Source organism: Schistocerca piceifrons, chromosome 2 (assembly GCF_021461385.2).
Source record: "Schistocerca piceifrons isolate TAMUIC-IGC-003096 chromosome 2, iqSchPice1.1, whole genome shotgun sequence".
Taxonomy (NCBI): domain Eukaryota; kingdom Metazoa; phylum Arthropoda; class Insecta; order Orthoptera; family Acrididae; genus Schistocerca; species Schistocerca piceifrons.
The window spans coordinates 660,790,214-660,812,953 of NC_060139.1; the positions used below are offsets into that span (position 1 = coordinate 660,790,214).

The window sequence follows — 22,740 nt, forward strand, 5'->3', positions numbered from 1 at the left end:
CAAGTCGCAAGTGGGGCGGCAATCTTTATATTGATACTGCGATGCTATGTGTTCATCTACACTATGCTGCCACGTACAGGCCATTCTGTATGCTGTTTGTAGCACGCTTACCAACTTACAGGATAACGGCGCGAAATTTCAATTTGTTGTTACAAATTTAAGGTTTTCATTTTCCTCACCTTCGTAGATTTTCCGAATGTCTGCCTGGCCCACGTCGTAAGTATTTCGGCAAACAAACTAGTTTCCATCTTAAGGTAATTCCTGATGACTGCTTCTCTGCTCCGGTGGGCGTCTATATACATCAGCCGCTACACCCCCCCACCCCCACCCCCCCACCCATCACAAGGAGTGGGTGGTGGAGATGACGTAGATTAACGGCTGCTTTTCGTACTGGATGTGTGACAGAACATAGCGCGAACTTAACTCCAATTATTAGCGCAGTTTTAACATCATGACTGTTTTTCCTTTCTCGTAGCACTGTCGTTGCATGATGATAGTAGAGTTCCGTAAGTAGCCAGATAAAAACGTCGTAGAGGGAAGGTAGCAAATTACATACAGCTAATGCTGTTCGTTGGTTGTTAAGGAATGGAAAATCTCAAGTACATCCTTGAAAAGGTAGACACGAAGATTATTATTTCTTTTTATGGCTATAGTCTGACTGTAAACTAAAAAGCGAGCATCGGTCTTGGTGGAGGAGAGGTCTTCCCCGGAAGAATGATACAGCTACCGTTCACAGTGTCGAAGAAGCAACTTCCCGTGCAGCACTGCACTGCAAAGTTTTATTCTTTTCGCAAAATCTGTTCATGTACGTTTCTTGCAATAGTTATATTCGTTACTTATTTCTTTATATCGTTTGAAACGCATTTACTGAAAAATAACACTCCAAACGATACATATCGAACGTGCGATCGTAAATCGATCATGTGACTCTGGTGACGGGCGTTACGAGTATGTTTACGGTGGTCGCTACATCAACGACAAAAGAAGAGCGTTACAAAAATACTTGTAATTGCAAAGGATACGACTTATCTAACTCGTCATCGGTATTGTCATCAAGGGAAAGTCCATTACGGTGGTCTGGTTGGATAATTTGGAAGAGTCGAACCATGTATTCTTCCTGTTACTCGTTCGTTTTCCGCACTGTCCGCAATGAAATTGTAAACAGTATTTCAGCATCGAAACCGTTCTTACGAAGTTTTACACACTTGCACTACCACAGTCTACATAGTCCCTTCTTCCCTCGTCCCATGGTACTCCATATTTTCGATAAAAAGTCGAACAATTTTCTACGCTGGATAAACATGGAATTAGATTTTTCCACGTGAGAGAATCCGCCGAAGAAACGTCAAGAAAACCAGACATCCCACTCACTAACGACATAAATCGTCCGCGATTCCCTAGAAACTCACAAATAATTCGCAGAGGTATGCAATCTAGAGCTGTCTTGTGACAGCCAGAGCGAGAGCACCAGCAGCAGCGAGTACTGTTTGTATAAAGCGTTTATTTTGCATTTTGTTTACGACCTTCCACTAAGGAAGGGATTCTATTTGTGTTTATCTGCTCTGCATAGTAACTAACAGTTCTTGATAAAACTTTACGTAGTTTTCGTGTTAGATTTCTTAGTGTTTTCTTGATCGTTTAGAACAGAAAGCGCCCTAAAACCGTCTTTTGTTTGTTTCGCGGCCGTTAGCCACTAGTCACTTGAATCAGCAGTTGTCTTGTGACAGCCAGAGCGAGAGCACCAGCAGCAGCGAGTACTTATTTGCTGCGCTTAGCTTTTAAATAGTTTTTCTGGGAAAACCTAGCGTAGTTTTCGCGTCTCGTATTTCAGTGAGTGTTTCTTGATTATCAGAGTAGCTCATCAGAAGATTATCTTGGGAATTTGTCACCGTATAGAGTAGGGTAAACATAGTCATGTGTAGGGACTGTGGTTGTTGTGAGCGGACGCAAGGAGAATTGGCCACTCTTCGGGGGCAGATGGAGGCTTTGTCTGTTAGGCTCATCGAGCTCGAGGCGCAGGCGTCGGCTCGTAGTGGCGTTGGGGCAACTGTGGTGAGACCTATGCCTACTTCGGTGGCCTTGGAATCACATGGAACCCCTGATGTCGCTGCGTCTTCCGGCAGTGAGCATCTTACCGGTCAGCCATCACTCCAGGGTGAATGGCGGACAGTGGTGGGCTCGCGCGTGCCTGGCCGAAAGGCGAAGGTGGGATCTGGCCGCGTGGCAGCTGCCTTACCCCTTTCCAACAGGTACGGGGTGCTTCCTAGTGGTGATGACATCGTTTCCGAGCCACCACAGGATGCCTCGCCTGTTGGGCCAGTGGCCGATTCTCCGGCAAGGTCCCGACAGTCACAGAGGGCGGGCCTATTAGTTATAGGGAGCTCCAACGTTAGGCGGGTTATGGAGCCCCTCAGGAAAATAGCGGGTAGGTCGGGGAAGAATGCCAGTGTGCACTCGGTGTGCTTGCCGGGGGGTCTCGTCCGTAATGTGGAGGAGGCCCTTCCGGCAGCTATTGAACGCACTGGGTGTGACCGGCTGCAGATAGTAGCACATGTCGGAACGAATGACGCCTGCCGCTTGGGTTCTGAGGCCATCCTTGGTTCCTTCCGGCGGCTGGCTGATTTGGTGAAGACAACCAGCATCGCACGCGGAGTGCAAGCTGAGCTTAATATCTGCAGCATAGTGCCCAGAGTCGATCGCGGTCCTCTGGTTTGGAGCCGTGTGGAGGGTCTAAACCAGAGGCTCAGACGACTCTGCGACTATAATGGTTGCAAATTCATCGACCTCCGTTATTGGGTGGAGAACTGTAGGGCCCCCCTAGACAGGTCAGGCGTGCACTACACACCGGAAGCAGCTACTAGGGTAGCAGAGTACGTGTGGCGTGCACACGGGGGTTTTTTAGGTTAGAGGGACCCCCCCCCTTGGGCGAAACGATGAAATACCTGACGGCTTACCAGAGAGGACATTATCATCGTTGATAAAGAACGTCCGTCCTCAGAGACCAAAAACAGGAAAAGTTAACGTAATATTGGTAAACTGCAGGAGTATCCAGGGCAAGGTTCCTGAATTAGTATCTCTTATTGAAGGAAATAGTGCGCATATAGTATTAGGAACGGAAAGTTGGTTAAAACCGGAAGTGAACAGTAACGAAATCCTAGACACAGAATGGAATATATACCGCAAGGATAGGATAAACGCCAATGGTGGAGGAGTATTTATAGCAGTAAAGAATTCAATAATATCCAGTGAAGTTATTAGCGAATGCGAATGTGAAATAATCTGGGTTAAGTATCAAAGGTGGGTCAGATATGATAGTCGGATGCTTCTATAGACCACCTGCATCAGCAACCGTAGTAGTTGAGCGCCTCAGAGAGAACCTGCAGAACGTCGTGAAGAAGTTTCGTGATCATACTATTGTAATAGGGGGAGACTTCAATCTACCAGGTATAGAATGGGATAGTCACACAATCAGAACTGGAGCCAGGGACAGAGACTCTTGTGACATTATCCTGACTGCCTTGTCCGAGAATTACTTCGAGCAGATAGTTAGAGAACCAACTCGTGAAGCTAACGTTTTAGACCTCATAGCAACAAATAGACCGGAACTTTTCGACTCCGTGAATGTAGAAGAGGGTATCAGTGATCATAAGCCAGTGGTTGCATCAATGACTACAAGTGTAATAAGAAATGCCAAGAAAGGAAGGAAAATATATTTGCTTAACAAGAGTGATAGGGCACAAATCGCAGAATATCTGAGTGACCACCATCGAACGTTCATTTCTGAGGAAGAGGATGTGGAACAAAAATGGAAAAAATTCAGAAACATCGTCCAGTACGCCTTAGATAAGTTCGTACCGACTAAGGTCCAAAGCGAGGGGAAAGATCCACCGTGGTATAACAATCATGTACGAAAGGTACTACGGAAACAAAGAAAGCTTCATCATAGGTTTAAGAATAGTCGAATCATAGCTGATAAGGAAAAGCTGAACGAAGCGAAAAAGAGCGTAAAGAGAGCAATGAGAGAAGCATTCAACGAATTCGAACATAAAACATTGGCAAACAATCTAAACAAGAACCCTAAAAAGTTTTGGTCATATGTAAAATCGGTAAGCGGATCTAAATCCCCTATTCAGTCACTCGTTGACCACGATGGCACCGAAACAGAGGACGACCGAAGAAAGGCAGAAATACTGAATTCAGTGTTCCGAAACTGTTTCACTGCGGAAAATCGTAACACGGTCCCTGACTTCAGCCGTCGCACGGACGCCAAAATGGAAAATATTGAAATAAACGATATCGGAATTGAAAAACAACTGCTATCACTTAGTAGCGGAAAAGCATCCGGACCAGACGAGATACCCTTAAGATTCTACAGTGATTATGCTAAAGAACTTGCCCCCTTTCTATCAGCAATTTATCGTAGATCGCTGGAAGAACGTAAAGTACCTAGCGACTGGAAGAAAGCGCAGGTCGTTCCCATTTTCAAGAAGGGTCATAAATCAGATTCGAATAATTATAGGCCTATTTCGCTTACGTCAATCTGTTGTAGAATAATGGAACATGTTTTGTGTTCTCGTATTATGACGTTCTTAGATAATACAAATCTCCTTCATCATAACCAAAATGGATTCCGCAAACGGAGATCATGTGAAACTCAGCTCGCCCTATTTGCCCAAGAAATTCACAGTGCCGTAGACACTGGCGAGCAGATTGATGCCGTATTCCTGGACTTCAGGAAGGCATTTGATACGGTTCCGCACTTACGTTTAGTGAAAAAAATACGAGCTTACGGAATATCGGACCAGGTTTGTGATTGGATTCAGGATTTCCTAGAAGAAAGAACACAACATGTCATTCTTAACGGTTCAAAATCTGCAGATGTAGAGGTAATTTCGGGAGTACCGCAAGGAAGCGTGATAGGACCTTTATTGTTTACAATATACATAAATGACTTAGTTGACAACATCGGTAGCTCCGTGAGGCTATTTGCAGATGACACGGTTGTCTACAAGAAAGTAGCAACATCAGGAGACTCGTACGTACTCCAGGAAGACCTGCAGAGGATTAATGCATGGTGCGACAGCTGGCAGCTTTCCCTAAACGTAGATAAATGTAATATAATGCGCATACATAGGGGCAGAAATCCATTCCAGTACGATTATGCCATAGGTGGTAAATCATTGGAAGCGGTAACGACCGTAAAATACTTAGGAGTTACTACCCGGAGCGATCTGAAGTGGAATGATCACATAAAACAAATAGTGGGAAAAGCAGGCGCCAGGTTGAGATTCATAGGAAGAATTCTAAGAAAATGTGACTCATCGACGAAAGAAGTAGCTTACAAAACGCTTGTTCGTCCGATTCTTGAGTATTGCTCATCAGTATGGGACCCTTACCAGGTTGGATTAATAGAAGAGATAGACATGATCCAGCGAAAAGCAGCGCGATTCGTCATGGGGACATTTAGTCAGCGCGAGAGCGTTACGGAGATGCTGAACAAGCTCCAGTGGCGGACACTTCAAGAAAGGCGTTACGCAATACGGAGAGGTTTATTATCGAAATTACGAGAGAGCACATTCCGGGAAGAGATGGGCAACATATTACTACCGCCCACATATATCTCGCGTAATGATCACAACGAAAAGATCCGAGAAATTAGAGCAAATACGGATACTTACAAGCAGTCGTTCTTCCCACGCACAATTCGTGAATGGAACAGGGAAGGGGGGATCAGATAGTGGTACAATAAGTACCCTCCGCCACACACCGTAAGGTGGCTCGCGGAGTATAGATGTAGATGTAAGGGAACGACGGAAAACGGATAAAAATTACGATCACAAATAATTGATTATAACTCTCGCCACCAGAGTCGCATGATCGATTTACGATGTATCGTTTGAACATCATATCTTCGATAGGCAATAATTCTTGGAAATTACCGATTTAAATGACTCACTGTTGTAGGGTCGGTATAACTTTGTGGGTCAGCCTGTAGATGCTGTTTGTGACGTAGCTCGGTGGAGAGAACGTTGACTCGCCTACTCGCTCTTCAGTTTGCAAGCAGGGTTATACCGCTGCTTAGAAACGATCATCTTCTCGGCCAACAATGTTCTCGTATTCATTAATTCGGATATCCTCTATACGTACTGTATGTGCAACATAAATTTTCACAAAGGGGGGAAATGGGGGGAAGGTTGGTAGGAGCGGATACATACCATCTCTGCGACGCTCCTGGCCAACACTCACAGCTCAAGGAGTACGTAAAGCAGACATACATTTATCCTTCTACAAAGGTAGGTGTGATGCCTGTAGGTAACGACCGCTTAAATGATTTTATGTAGTCGAAACCGAAATCTAGTAGTTATTAATTTCATATTTCTACCATCCTATGTTAATGTGAACAATATTGTGTGTTAATTAACATTGACACAAGTCAGTACCGGCAGAATTGTATCGACTGCTGCGCTCCCAGCCAAGTTTCATAGCACTTGTAGCGTTAACGTTGTTTACTGCTACAGGGTGTTTCAAAAATGACCGGTATATTTGAAACGGCAATAAAAACTAAACGAGCAGTGATAGAAATACACCGTTTGTTGCAATATACTTGGGACAACAGTACATTTTCAGGCGGACAAACTTTCGAAATTACAGTAGTTACAATTTTCAACAACAGATGGCGCTGCAAGTGATGTGAAAGATATAGAAGACAACGCAGTCTGTGGGTGCGCCATTCTGTACGTCGTCTTTCTGCTGTAAGCGTGTGCTGTTCACAACGTGCAAGTGTGCTGTGGACAACATGGTTTATTCCTTAGAACAGAGGATTTTTCTGGTGTTGGAATTCCACCGCCTAGAACACAGTGTTGTTGCAACAAGACGAAGTTTTCAACGGAGGTTTAATGTAACCAAAGGACCGAAAAGCGATACAATAAAGGATCTGTTTGAAAAATTTCAACGGACTGGGAACGTGACGGATGAACGTGCTGGAAAGGTAGGGCGACCACGTACGGCAACCACAGAGGGCAATGCGCAGCTAGTGCAGCAGGTGATCCAACAGCGGCCTCGGGTTTCCGTTCGCCGTGTTGCAGCTGCGGTCCAAATGACGCCAACGTCCACGTATCGTCTCATGCGCCAGAGTTTACACCTCTATCCATACAAAATTCAGACGCAGCAACCCCTCAGCGCCGCTACCATTGCTGCACAAGAGACATCCGCTAACGATATAGTGCACAGGATTGATGACGGCGATATGCATGTGGGCAGCATTTGGTTTACTGACGAAGCTTATTTTTACCTGGACGGCTTCGTCAATAAACAGAACTGGCGCATATGGGGAACCGAAAAGCCCCATGTTGCAGTCCCATCGTCCCTGCATCCTCAAAAAGTACTGGTCTGGGCCGCCATTTCTTCCAAAGGAATCATTGGCCCATTTTTAAGATCCGAAACGATTACTGCATCACGCTATCTGGACATTCTTCGTGAATTTGTGGCGGTACAAACTGCCTTAGACGACACTGCGAACACCTCGTGGTTTATGCAAGATGGTGCCCAGCCACATCGCACGGCCGACGTCTTTAATTTCCTGAATGAATATTTCGATGATCGTGTGATTGCTTTGGGCTATCCGAAACATACAGGAGGCGGCGTGGATTGGCCTCCCTATTCGCCAGACATGAACCCCTGTGACTTCTTTCTGTGGGGACACTTGAAAGACCAGGTGTACCGCCAGAATCCAGAAACAATTGAACAGCTGAAGCAGTACATCTCATCTGCATGTGAAGCCATTCCGCCAGACACGTTGTCAAAGGTTTCGGGTAATTTCATTCAGAGACTACGCCATATTATTGCTACGCATGGTGGATATGTGGAAAATATCGTACTATAGAGTTTCCCAGACCGCAGCGCCATCTGTTGTTGAAAATTGTAACTACTGTAATTTCGAAAGTTTGTCTGCCTGAAAATGTACTGTTGTCCCAAGCATATTGCAACAAACGGTGTATTTCTATCGCTGCTCGTTTAGTTTTTATTGCCGTTTCAAATATACCGGTCATTTTTGAAACACCCTGTATATCGTTATCACTACGTTATCGACATACTGTCAATGTCGCCTCCATGTGCTAGTGATCGGCCCCCTGTTGCAGGACACGCACACACTGGACCTGGGTCGCTACCAGCAGAGCGGCGCCAACATCACGACGCTGCGGCTCGTCCAGCCGGACAGCGAGCTCGTGCTGAAGAGCATGCAGGACTTCCAGTACCTGCGCACGGCGCAGCCCATCCACATTAGACCGGAGACTCTGCGGGTGAGGCTGCAATGTAGGAAAAGAGATGTAGGCTACTTACAAGGGAACCTCCCCATCGCACCCCCCTCAGATTTAGTTATAAGTTGATACAGTGGAAAGGCCTTGAAAAACTGAACACAGATCAATCGAGAAAACAGGAAGAAGTTGTGTGGAACTATGAAAAAATAAGCAAAATATACAAACTGAGTAGTCCATGCGCAAGATAGGCAACATCAAGGATAATTTGAGGTCAGGAGCGCCGTGGCCCCGTGGTTACCGTCAGCAGCTGGGGCACGGGAGATTCTTGGTTCAAGTCTTCCTGCGAGCGAAAAGTTTAATTTTTTATTTTCAGACAATTATCAAAGTTCTGGCACTCACACATAATCAACTTCGCTCTCCAAAATTCCAAGACATGTTCAGATTTGCTTGGACATATGCAGGATTTGACGGTCTACACACGGAAAAATATGAAAACGTTAAAAACATATGTTTTGACAGAGCACAGGGAAAAGTGTGCGACTGTGAAACTGTTGGATTCATTTGTTGCAGTTTATGTGACAAACTCTTATGTTTTCATCACTTTTTGGGAGTAATTATCACATCCACAAGAAAACCTAAATCGGGCAACGTAGAAGAATCATTTTACCCATTCGCCAAGTGTACAAGTTAGGTGGGTCGACAACATATTTCTGTCATGTGACTCACATGCCGTCACCAGTGTCGTATAGAATATATCAGACGTGTTTTCCTGTGGAGGAATCGGTTGACCTATGACCTTGCGACCAATGTTTTCGGTTGCCATTGGAGAGGCACGTCCTTTCGTCTACTAATCGCACGGTTTTGCGGTGCGGTCGCAAAACACAGACACTAAACTTATTACAGTGAACAGAGACGTCAATGAACGAACGGACAGATCATAACTTTGCGAAAATAAAGAAAAACTTTTTACGCGAGGGGAGACTTGAACCAAGGACCTCTCATTCGGCAGCTGCTCACGCTAACCACGAGACCACGGCGCTCCTGAGCTCAGGTTATCCCTGATGATCCCTGTCTTCGCATGGACTACTCAGTTTGTATCTTTTGCTTATTTTTACACACAACTTCTTCCTGTTTTCTCGATTGATCTGTGTTCAGTTTTTCAAGGCCTATCCACTGTGCCAACTTATAACTAAATCTGAGGGGGGTGCGATGGGGAGGTTCCCTTGTAAGTAGGAGACAGTCTGTTCGTCACAGTGTCACTTCGTTCACATATTCGTGAACATAGTACAATTCTTTCGATACGAGCATTTTAGAAATTTTAGTGCGAAATTTTGCGTGTGTTTCGCAAACTGACCAGTCGAGAACCAGTATGTTGTTCATTCTTGCTTGCCTGCTTGCTTGCTAAGTTAATTATCTTATAACTGTAGTGTTTAGACATGTTATCCAAAACAGACATTCGCCACAGTAAACATTTGACTCACAAAACAAACAGCTGAAGCTGTAGCCACATAACTTTAGGTCTCGCTATGCGTGCCAGACAGCTAGTACGGTTTTACAAACGAGCTTGTGTTCAGTCGATGTAAAAAGGAACAAAGCTGTCAGTGGAAGCTACTTCTGGAAGGTTGATAAATATTCCAAAATCAATAACTTCTACGAGCAGAAAAATATGTATTTCAAAGAAATGTACTGCTGAAGATTTTACAATTAAGGCTTTCCTTTGTTATATCCGTTGCTGCTGCCTCTGGATCACGAGGCCCGTGTTCGATTCCCGGCCGGATTGGGGATTTTCTTCGCCCTGGGACTGGGTGTCTGTGTTGTCCTCATCATTCCATCATCATTCATGGAAGTGGCGAGATTTGACTGAGTAAAGATTGGGAATTTGCATGGGCGCTGCTAACGGCGCAGTTGAGCGCCCCACAAACCCAACACCATCATCCTTTGTTACGTCACGCCCTTACATCTAATGATATTGATCTTCACAATGCACGCTTTTCTGGCCACGCGTGTTCTTCATATCACGTCTCATTACGACCACATGTAATTCATTTGCACTCATGCAGGTTTAGTTTGCGAAATGGGGATATTACTGCGAACAATCCCTGAGATTATAAGCGGCAAGCAAGATCGTATGGACATGTGGCCAGAAATTTCCAACATAAACATAGAAGAACTTTGACCGTAACCGTGGTATCAGCCCAAGGAAGGGGGCCCGCCGTTACAGAGTAAGCCAGACGACCGTGTGGAACACTCTCCACCACAACTACCACAATCTTTAAGATTTACAGCGCAGGCCGGCGTTATTGCCTACGGACTTACCTTCGCGCCGACGATTTTGTCAGAACTTTTTGAGTGGGGCTATGTGACGCCGATGTAAATCGTGGGAGGTCTCACTTTCGTATAAAGTCAGTCTTGCCGTTAAATACATTTATTACGACAGCATTTCCAACAAAAACACATCTAATACCCTGTCGTAACTTCTTACCACGCAAAATGACAATGGCATATTAGAAATACTACGCAATAAGCCGGCCGTTGTGGCCGAGCGGTTCTAAACGTTTCAGTCTGGAACCGCGCGACCGCTACGGTCGCAGGTTCGAATACTGCCTCGGGCATGGATGTGTGTCAAGTCCTTAGGTTAGTTGTTAGGTTTAAGTAGTTTTAAATTCTAGGGGACTGATGACCTCAGATGTTGAGTCCCATAGTGCTCAGAGCCATTTGAACTACGCAATACTATCACGGAGTTGTAGCTATCTTAAGATCTACATGCCAACTTAACCAATACACATCATCATACCACTTCGGTTACTATCGGCCACATTCTCATTCAATTCATACATTCAGTTCTTTTGTCAATTCTAGCCTGACATATCCTACAAAATATCTCGCTCAAAATCATGTGATTAAAGTGGGTTTCACGTTGTGACAATTTCGATTTCAGATCATGGTATACATATAAATTATTACCTTGTAGGCGAGGGGAATATTCCGGAAACGATGGTCACAATGGAAAGATGAGACCTTTTTTTAAATTTAGTTCTTTGAAACCATCTCTCCGACAAAAAAAGAAGGCCTATAATATGTGAAGGCGTATTTTTTTTATGAATTCAGAGAGTATAAAGTTAATGACGTGCAAAACATGTGCTAAACAGTGTATTTACACTGCTTCCAACTGTGTGCAGTTCCATTGAAGAACACATATTACTATATTTAAGTTAAATATAAAACCATCCTGCAATAACACTGAGAGAATGACGGTAATCTGTGTACCTTCCCGGACGCGAGTTAATGTGAAATTCTTGCTCCTTTTCATGTAAGGATCGATCTTCCGAAGTGAGTCACTATAAATTACCTGGTTAAATATATCTATAGTGTTGTTAGGGGACACTAATATGGGTGCCCTTCGTCTTTATGACTGCTTGAAATCAGTTGAGACAGTCTCAGTGAGGTGACAATGTAGCCCATTCTTTCTCAAGAGCCGAAACCAGAGAGTGATGATGTTGGACACTAAGATCTAGAGTGCAGTCAACGTTGTAATTCAACCCAAAAGTGTTCCACTGGGTTCTGGTCCGGAGTCTGGGAAGGCCAGTCCATTTCAGAAGTCGCGCGAGATAGCCGTGAGGTTTAAGGCGCCTTGCCACGGTTCGCGCGGCTCCCCCACGTCAGAAGTTCGAGTCCTCTCTCGGGCATGGCTGTGTGTGTCGTCTTTAGCGTAAGTTGGTTTAAGTTAGATTAAGTAGTGTGTAAGCCTAGGGACCGATGACCTCATCAGTCTGGTCCCATAGGAACTTACCACAAATTTCCAAAATTTCCATTTCAGGAATGTTATTCCCCCCAAACCATTGCCTCACGGATGCTGCCTTATTACAGGGTGCTTTGTCATGGTGATAAGAATCAGTCTTCGTTTCCGAACTGTTCTACTTTTGTACATTATGGACAAATTCGTAAAATGTGCCCATATCCTTCTGCATTTAGAATTTTCTTAAACACAGTAAGCAAACCATCCTCGAACGACGAAAAACACTCCACGCCTTAACATCACCTCCTCCGTAATTCAGTGTTGTGACTACACACGATGGCAGACATCCATCGGTTTCAGACCAGGTATAGCGTGATTCATCACTCCAGATTACTCCCTTCCACTGATCCACTGTGCAGTAGCGACGCTATTTACACCTTCTCAAGCGTGGCTTAGCATGGACTACAGAAATGTGGGGCTTCTGAGGAGCTGATCGACCGTTGCACGTGATTCCATACGCACAATTGTTGTGCCGGTTGGTTGGCTGATACCACTTTGCAACTCACTAGTGATTCCTTGCACTGATTTCATGAGATTTTTACAGTCACCTTCCACAGTGATCGATGATACGTATCTGCCAGTGTAGGAGGTCTACCTGGTCTTGCTTAGCTGTGACTGTTCCTTCGTGTATCCGCTTCAGATTCACATCATCAATAGTGGACTTCGGCAGCTTTAGAAAGATTTGTTACTCATTGCAGTTGACATCCAGTGACTAGTCCACGTTCGACGTTACAAAGCTCTCCCGATCGGCTCATTCCCCCTTTGCTGCTTCTCTGGTGACTACACAATTCTCCTTGCGTCCTTTTATGCTGATGGGCCAGCCTCTCGTGACATCTAGTAGTAAACTGGGGTTTACACAGGGTTAGCTTTATTATTATTATTATTATTTTCGATTATTCCCTTTTGAGAGAGCGATTGAACTTGAGCAGTCATGATTTATTCTTCCTTCTTCGTTCTTCCCAAATTCTCTTCATACGTTCACTGTGTTCTCTCTTGCGTTCTTCTGACCATCTTTTTCCAGTTTTGTTCTCCGTATGTTCTTGTTTAAGTGTGTGTTTCTGTATGATGTTTCTAAACTGTTATCTATTGCTTATGTTGTCTTGTGTGATCCCCAGTTCATTAATGTCTTCTTCTGCTTCAGTGATCCACTTTGTCTTGTTTCTGCTCTTGTTTACTATCTCAAAGATTTGTCTTGTGAGCTTGCTTTTATTCATCCTGCTGATATGTCCATAAAATTTACTCCTTCTCTTTCTACAGGTGTCTGTTATTGTTTCTATGTCTTTGTAAATCTCTCTAGTTGGCCTCTTCATTCAAATTCCTTCCCGAAACAATGGTCCATATATTTTCCTCAGAATTTTTCTTTCCTGCTTTTCAATCTCTCTGATCTTCGCATGACCATGAATCACTGCAATTTCTGCAGCATAAAGTGCTTGTGGTAGGACTACTGAGTTGTAATGCCTTAGTTTCGCATTGACAGAAAGAGATTTCTTATTATAGTGATTCCAAGTGAGCTTATATGCTTTTTGTAATCTGGAGATTCTATCTTTATTGGCTATTGAGTTCAGTCCTGATGGCTGGATTATCTCTCCCATGTATATGAAGTGGGCAACTTGTGCCACTTTCCCGTATTTAGTAGTAATGAGGAAATTATCTACGTGTTTGTTTTCCATAAACTGTGTTTTCTTGTAGGAGATTTGTAGCCTAGTTTTATGTGAGATTTCATGTAGCTTTACCAATGCAAGTTTGGCTTCCTCTCTATTTCTCCTTAGAATCGCAAGGTTTTCCGCGAAAGCCAGACGCTTCACCCTCATTCTCTGCTCTTTTTTAATCCCAAGGGTTAGCTTTATATCTTTTTACCAGATAGTATAGTTACTAGGGTAGCATGTTTATTTCTACGTACTGCCTGTTTTGTATTGTTTTAGTAGTTGCTGTGTAGCAGGCACAGGGTGACAATTATTGAACTATAAAAAGAAACGTAAATTAGTCATGAACTACGGCGTGCACACACTTTAGTCAACATGTAAACGTCATTACAGGTATGCGGATTTAGGTTATGACATGTTCGATATGCGCGCCATCATTGGCGATGATGCGCAGCCGAATAGCGAAATTGCGTGTGACCCGCTAAAGTGTCAGAACATCGATGCAGTCGATGATCTCCTGAATGGCTGTTTTCAGCTGAGAAATGGTTTTGGGGCTATTGCTGTACACCTGGTCCTTAACATCGGCCCACAAAAGGGAGGCGCATGTGTTCAGATCCGGAGGATCTGGCGGCCAATCGAGACCTATGCCAATGGCTTCTGAGTACCACAGAGCCAGAATGAGGTCCCCAGAGTGCTCTCCTGCTACGACGGGGTCGAACTTTGTCTTACATGATCCACATATTGTCGAAATCAGGGTCACTTTGGATAATGAGGATGAAATCATCTTCCAAAACCTTCACGTACAGTTCGGTAGTCACCGTGCCATCAAGGAATATCACAGTGATTATCCCGTGACAGGACACTGACACCACACGGTCACCTGTTGAGGGTGAAGAGACTTGTCGATAGCGAAATGCGGATTCTCAGTCCCCCAAACGCGCCAGATTTGCTTATTGACGAACGTATTCAAACGAAAGTGGGATTCGTCGCGAATCTAAGGCATTTTCATATCAAAGTCCTGTTCGTAAATTCTATGGACAATAGTGTTAGCGGAACACAACCGCTGTTCCACGGCTCTGGGGATTAATGGTTGATGGGTTTGAATTTTGTGTTGGGAGAGATGCAGGTCTTCAGCAACAATTTGTCGCAATGTATTCCGGTTGATTCCCACCTGTTGTGCGCCTGGTTTGAAACACAACGCCTGTCTTCTCGATGTTGTCAGGCGTTTTCACCCTTTTTGGACGACCAACATTGCCAACTCTGTCATCACGAACACTACCCGTTCTTTGAAACATGCGAATTAGGTTCACGATTGTTAGCACACTTGGACCGGTTGTGTTAATCACGAACTCGGTGGCAAACTTCCTTCGAATCGCTGCTGGGCTGTTATTACTCACATAGTAGGCTTTCACAAGCGCTATACGTTCAGGCAACGTGAAGTTTTCACGTGCAAATGGCCGACTACAACAAGGCGCGTGCGCATGCGCATACTACACTACTGGCCATTAAAATTGCTACACCAAGAAGAAATGCAGATGATAAACGGGTATTCATTGGACAAATATATTATACTAGAACTGACATGTGATTACATTTTCACGCTATTTGGGTGCGTAGATCCTGAGAAATCAGTACCCAGAACAACCACCTTTGGCTGTAATAACGGCCTTGATACGCCGGGGCATTGAGTCAAACAGAACTTGGATGGCGTGTACAGGTACAGCTGCCCATGCAGCTTCAACACGATACCATAGTTCATCAAGAGTAGTGACTGGCGTATTGTGACGAGCCAGTTGCTCCACCATCATGGACCAGACATTTTCAATTGGTGAGAGATCTGGAGAAAGTGCTGGTCGGGGCCGCAGTATAACATCTTCTGTATCCAGAAAGGCCCGTACAGGACATGCAACATGCGGTCGTGCATTATCCTGCTGAAATGTAGGGTTTCGCAGGGATCGAATGAAGGGTAGAGCCACGGGTCGTAACACATCTGAAATGTAACGACCACTGTTCAAAGTGGCGTCAATGCGAACAAGAGGTGACCGAGACGTGTAACCAATGGCACCCCATACCATCAAGCCGGGTGATACGCCTGTATGGCGATGACGAATACACGCTTCCAAGGTGCGTTCACCGCGATGTCGCCAAACACGGATGCTACCACCATAATGCTTTAAACAGAACCTGGATTCATCCGAAAAAATGACGTTTTGCCATACGTGCACCCAGGTTCGTCGATGAGTACACCATCGCAGGCGCTCCTGTCTGTGATGCATCGTCAAGGGTAACCGCAGCCACGGTCTCCGAGCTGATAGTCCATGCTGCTGCAAACGTCGTCGAATTGTTAGTGGAGATGGTTGTTGTCTTGCAAACGTCCCCATGTGTTAACTCAGGGATCGAGACGTGACTGCACGATCCGTTACAGCCATGAGGATAGGATCCCTGTCATCTCGACTGCTAGTGATAAGAGGCCGTTGGGATCCAGCACGGCGTTCCGTATTACCCTCCTGAACCCACCGACTCCATATTCTGCTAACTTTCATTGGATCTCGACGACCGCGAGCAGCAATGTCGCTATAAGATAAACCGCAATCGCGATAGGCTACAATCCGACCTTTATCAAAGTCGGAAACGTGATGGTACGCATTTCTCCTCGTTAGACGAGGCATCACAACAACGTTTCACCAGGCAACGCCGGTCAACTGCTGTTTGTGCGTGGGAAATCGGTTGTACACTTTCCTCATGTCAGCACGTTGTAGGTGTCGCCACCGGCGCCAACCTTGTGTGAATGGTCTGAAAAGCTATCATTTGCATATCACAGCATCTTCTTCCTGTCGGTTAAATTTCGCGTCTGTAGCACGTCATATTCGTGGTGTAGCAATTTTAATGACCAGTAGTGTAATTTCCATCATGCCCGCGGCCATCAGTGCAGTTTGAACGTTCTAACGCAAACCGTCCGGAAGTTAAGACGATTTTATTTCACGTGGTTCAGTAACTGTCACCCTGTTAGGTGTGTGATGGTGAGGTTATGACGGAGTGACGTTGCGTCAGACGGAGACGGCGCTGGTGTTCGACGCGGTGCACGTGCTGGCCAACGCGCTCTTCAAGGGCAGCACGGCGCAGCCGGTGCGCGAGCAGCGCCTGCCCTGCCACAGCGGCGTCGGCGCCGTCTGGGACCACGGCATCGGCGTCCGCGAGTTCATCCGCGACGTGAGTGCTAGTGCTCCGCCTCTCTGTCGGCGCATCACCGCTCCTCACAAGGCAAACTTCCCATCGCACCTCTACCCCCTCCCCCCCCCCCCCCCCCACACACACACACACAGATTTAGTAGTAAGATGACCCAGTGGATACTCCGTCAAAAACCGAATGCAGGTGAAGCATGAAAACAGGAAGGAGGTGAATGTTAAAAGATATATCGGCTCAACCAGTTGTTTATAGTGTAAAACACTAAGATTGACGCGTTTCGGAAGTCCAGCTTCCATCATCAGAATAATAAAAAGTAAAAGAACCTGTTAAAACTCGCTAAAATGGAACATGCACGAGGCAATTGATAATAAAACTAAAACATCATGGCTACTTCCCTTGTTGCAGCCGTGCTTCCAAGGCGCATCTCCACATAGTCATCAAAACATAAAAAACTCTAAAATGCTGTCGCCTATGGTGTTCAACATCTAACCACATGGCTCTCTCTTCTATCGTCGTAAACCGCACCGTGCGTCTTCGTTGATACCACACACCACGTAGCCAAACACGACACTGAAACGCGAGTGAGCTCACGCGCAAGTAAACAAGGAAGTCACAGAGATGTCTATACAAACATCTTCCTGCCATCCTAACAGCCAGAAACTTTCTGCTTTTAGATCTTTGATAGATAGAGCCTTTAGAGTCCCTGTGAATGAAGAAGACAGAATGACTGAGCTGAACATCGTGAAACAACTAGCCAGAGCTAATGGATATCACCAAAACGATGTCAATAAATTAATACGACAGAAACAGAGCGCGAATGCAAGGAAGAATACCGCAAATAATATTACGAGAGTCACAATACCATACTTCGGTGATATTTCGCAAAAAGTGGCTAACATTTTCAAACTTTTTAAAGTTGATACCGCTTTTCAGACCAATAATACGCTGCGATTTAAACTAAGAAAGGAAAGCGATAAATATGAGAGAGCTGGGGTCTATAAAATTTAGTGTAACACGTGCAAGGCAAGCTATGTAAGCCAAACTGGTAGGTCCTTTAAGTACGTTACAAAGAACGTAACGATGCTTTCCGGCTTAATAATTTCGAAAAGTCAGCTGTAGCCACACATATTTGGGAAACGGGACACCCAATGTTGGGAATAGATCAGGATCTTGTTATTTTACATAGACAGGACAAAGGCAAAAAGCTGGATCTACTAGAACAGCTGGAAATTACGATACATACCGTGGATAATCAGAACACACTGAATGAACAGCTAACTGGTGATACAAATAACTTTTTCAAACATTTCACCGGTTTCTTTTTGTTATATTGCTAGAGAAGGCCGAAATGCACGCTATAAGCTCACGCAGGATGGCGTGAGGTCTGAAACAGGATACGTAATGAATGCTATAAAGAAAAGTACGTAGCTTCTGGAATACTTAACTTTAATCCATCATTTGTATACATCGTTCTTGATGAGACATGCTTCATACGATAACTATCAATTGCTATGGCGCCTTGCTAGGTCGTAGCCATTAACTTAGCTGAAGGCTATTCTAACTATCTTCTCTGCAAATAAGCGAGGCTTCGTCAGTGTTGCATCGCTAGCTAAGTCGTCCGTACAACTGGGGCGAGTGCTAGTAAGTCTCTCGAGACCTGCCGTGTGGTGGCGCTCGGTCTGCGATCACTGACAGTGGCGACACGCGGGTCCGACATGTACTAATGGACCGCGGCCGATTTAAAGCTACCACCTAGCAAGTGTGGTGTCTGGCGGTGACACCACATTCCTCCCCCGCAAATCGGCGAACGGTCGTGTTATAAGGCTTCCACCCGCCGTGGGGAAGACCCCATGTTGGCGTATGCGATGAGGTGGGGAGCCTAACAACAGGCGAGGCTGTGCCACCCGCACCCGGCCATTCGGTCCGAGGGGAGCTAGAAAACGCCTGAAAACCTAGTCCAGGATGCACGCCAACATGCGGTGCATGCGCCCGTAAAGAGACAGGAGGGGCCGAAGGGTCGACCTCCATCGCGTCGGGGTACCCGACGCGCGAAGACGCCATGTGGTCCGGAGCGGGCAAGAGTCCCAAGTCGGAGGACAGCTGGTCACGGGAAGCGATCGGCGGCGCGTGACCCAGGGAGGCGCCCGGCGGTTGCAGCGACGCGTCCACTGCGGGCGGCGGCGGCGGGAGAACAGGCGGCGGCGGCGGCGCGTCGCTATGGGGCAAAATGGAAGGCAGCGTCGGTAACACCTGGGGATGAGGCGAGCCAGTAGATGGGTCCCCAGGGCGCTGACCGGACGGCACCGTCGCTGAAAGCAGACGGGGAGCGGCAGAACCCGTGCGACGACAGAGGCGCAGCTGATTGAGATGCCGACGCACCTCACCAGAGGCCCCCAAAACCAGATACATAGCGCGGCCGAGGCAGCGAAGAATGCGCCCTGCGAGCCAACGCCGTGAACCGCGATAGTTGCGATAATAGACAACGTCGCCTGGAGCAAAAGCAGGCGTCTGCCGCTGCACAGGAACCTGATGCGGCGGCGGATGCAGCAAAGACATCAAGGTTCGATGAGGACGACCATGGAGCAACTGAGCCAGCGAGCGACCATCTCGGGGCTGAGAGCGATACGAGGACAAGAAGAGCAATAACGCGTCCTCCCGAGAATGCGACTCTTTCAGCTTCAACATCTGTGACTTGAAAGACCGGACCAATCGTTCAGCGGCACCGTTTGACTGAGGCGAAAACGGCGCGGATGTCAGATGTTGAATACCATTAGCCTTGCAGAATGACTGAAATTCTGCGGACATAAATTGTGGGCCATTGTCGGAAACAATAGTCTGCACACGTTCAATCACACCTTGTGATTCTAAATCGTGTAATGTTCTTGCTACCTCATCTCGCAATGCGTGCGAAACATTGCGCGCTCTGAAAAATTTCGGTTGCGCGTTTACTTTCAGTTCCAAATGTGCTTTATAGTTCTTAGCGCAACCAAGGCCCGGTGCAAGAATGTCTGCAAATTCTTCACATAGACTAGAAACACTGGCTGAAGGCACAGTCTGGTTCACTGATAGGACCTGATTTACGATAGACTTGTTAAACAACTGAAATAAATCAAAACCAAACAAGTTCACAGCAGCAGAAGAACAAAGTACGTAAAATGACACAAGTTTTGTTTGTCCCTTGTATGTAGCAAGAAGGCTGCACTGTCCTAACACAGGGATAGGCTGTCCTGAATAACTAGTGAGCTTAACATTTGCGGCACGCAACGGGGGTGTGCCCATTTGTTTGTACGTGTCTTTATTGATCAATGAAACTGCAGCTCCGGTATCGAGCTGGAATGGGATCACGTTGCCATTAATGCCCAAGTCGACAAAAAGTTTATTGTCCTGCTGACGACAAGAGCGACTGTTGTGTGCAACGTGAACAGGCACTGGTACAGAATCACTCGCAACTTGACGTGATTTCCGGCGATGTCGACGCACACTTTTTGTGGGACGCACACAGTCACTGTTAGAGAGAGTGGCACTGGGCGGAGTGGAATTAACTACATGAATGTCCATGGGCGAAGGTTCACCACACTTTTAGTAACTACATTTTTAGCAATTGGCAGGATACCATCATTTCATGAGGTCCTTGGAAGATGTATACGTTATCTGTTGGTATAGACATCTCTGTGACTTCCTTGTTTACTTGCGCGTGAGCTCACTCGCTTTTCAGTGTCGTGTTTCGCTACGTGGTGTGTGGTATCAACGAAGACGCACCGTGCGGTTTACGACGATAGAAGAGAGAGCCATGTGGTTATATGTTGAACACCATAGGCGACACCATTTTAGAGTTTTTTATGTTGTGATGACTATGTTGAGATGCACCTTGGAAGACACGGCTGCAACAAGGGAAGAAGCCACGATGTTTTAATTTTATTATCAACTGCCTGGTGCATGTTCCATTTTAGCGAGTTTTAACAGGTTCGTTTACTTTTTATTATTCTGATGATGGAAGCTTGACTTCCAAAACGCGTCAATCTTAGTGTTTTACACTATAAACAACTGGTTGAGCCGATATATTTTTTAACACTGACATTCACAACCATGACCTCTCATCCAGTATGGATAAAATCAAAGGAAGAAGGTGTACTGAACTGTAAAAAAAAAAAGAAGCAAAATACAATCAGTGAACGATGCAAGTTCAAGATGTGCTACATCGAGCGAATTTCAATAGCCATGTCGTTGTGGTTCTGTGGTAACAGTGTTGGAGTTTGCATTGGCAGATCCGTGTTCAAATCTACCTCGTGATCCATATATTTTTTTTTCATAAGCGTCCGAACTGTCAGTCCGGTCATTGACGTGTCTGTTCGCTATATACAAATTTGTCTCTGTGCAGTGGTGTAATGTCTGTTTTCAACAGCGAGGTGTTAGTAACGGACCTGCAGACATGTATAATCCTAATTCTGCTACACAAGTGTCACACTCTTGCGTCCCGTTGTCACAGTTTTAATTCTTGAGTTCCTTTGTTGTAACATAGGTCACACCCATATATTTGTTGTTTTCGTTTCTGTGAGAGGTCTATGCGGCATCTCGCCTGCTGTCACTATTCATCACATTCACTTGTGACGGCAATATATTCTTACCACATGACTGATATTCTATTATCATATAATCAATGTACAGTATGACAGTTGTCAAGATTACAGCAGGAGAACAGATAGGTCAATGAGCGGATGGGAAGTTCATAGTTTTCTAAAAAGAAAAAAAAAATGAAATTGAGCACGACGGCAGTCTGAACACGGATATCCGGCTTTGCAGTCGTGACCACACAGCCACGACGACGTCGCTCTAGTATTTCACTCTGTGTTGCATATCTCAAGCTTAGACTGTTCACTGTTTCCATTTTACTTCTTTTTTTCACAATTCAGTACACATCTTTCCTGTTTTCATGCTTTATTTGTGTTCAGTTTTCGACGGACATCTTATGATTAAATCCGACAGGGGTGCGACGGGAAGTTTCTTTTGTCAGCACCCACATCTGATAGCTGCAGCAGCTGTTGTTTTAGATGCAGGGACCCTCGACGCCCACTCTTGCGTTGTGACCACCACGTACGTTCTGGTGTCACCTTTGTGAAAGGGTAGCTGCATCCAAGAAGACAGAAGATGCTGCTCTGCTATGTGCACCATGCTTCTGGGTTCGTGCAGTCGTTAATATAGAAAACAGTTGAAGTGGCAGACAAACGAATATTCAAATTAGTATGCAGAAACAATGAGGCTGTATACATGCCATCGGAGGAAATAACAACCACACAATACGGAATATAGCAACGGCAGACAGACGCGAGAAATATCGCACCGTCAGGTTGACATCTCATGCATCCAAACTAATATTGCTGACTCTGATAATGTACAGACGAATGGAAAAGGAACTGAGGAAGTATTGAGGAAGTAGTACGTAACTATCAGTTTCACTTTAGGAGAGGTAAAGGTGCCAGAGAGGCAGCTCTGATGTCACGCTTGCTAATGGAATCAATATTAAAAACAGATCAGAAGACTTTCTATTGATTTATCGATGTAGAGAAAATGATGAAGCATCTCATATGGTGCAATTTTTTTAAACCTGCATAAAAACAAAAGATCACTGTGGAGAGAAACGAATAATGTGCAATGTGTACAAGATCGAAGAGGGAACAGTAAGGATAGAATACTAAAAGAGAAGTTATCGGATTAAAAAGGGCATATAGCTTCTCCTACAAATATATTGTAGAAGCGACGAAGTAAACAAAAGAAACATTCAGAAATGGCATTAACTAAATTTTCCGTTGGTACTTGGCAGAACAAGATAATAATATTAAAAAGGAAAACACTTCTCAA

General features: G+C 45.3%; 1 protein-coding gene across 1 annotated transcript in view; it reads left to right on the top strand.

The window, feature by feature from the left end:
- LOC124775715 (glutamate receptor ionotropic, kainate 2-like) overlaps nt 1-22,740 on the top strand; it is a 218,668-nt gene that overhangs the window by 76,298 nt on the left and 119,630 nt on the right. Inside the window, exons 6-7 of the mRNA XM_047250540.1 lie at nt 8,139-8,300; nt 16,749-16,907. Coding sequence (XP_047106496.1) covers nt 8,139-8,300; nt 16,749-16,907 — 321 coding nt within the window. The remainder of the gene's footprint in view (nt 1-8,138; nt 8,301-16,748; nt 16,908-22,740) is intronic.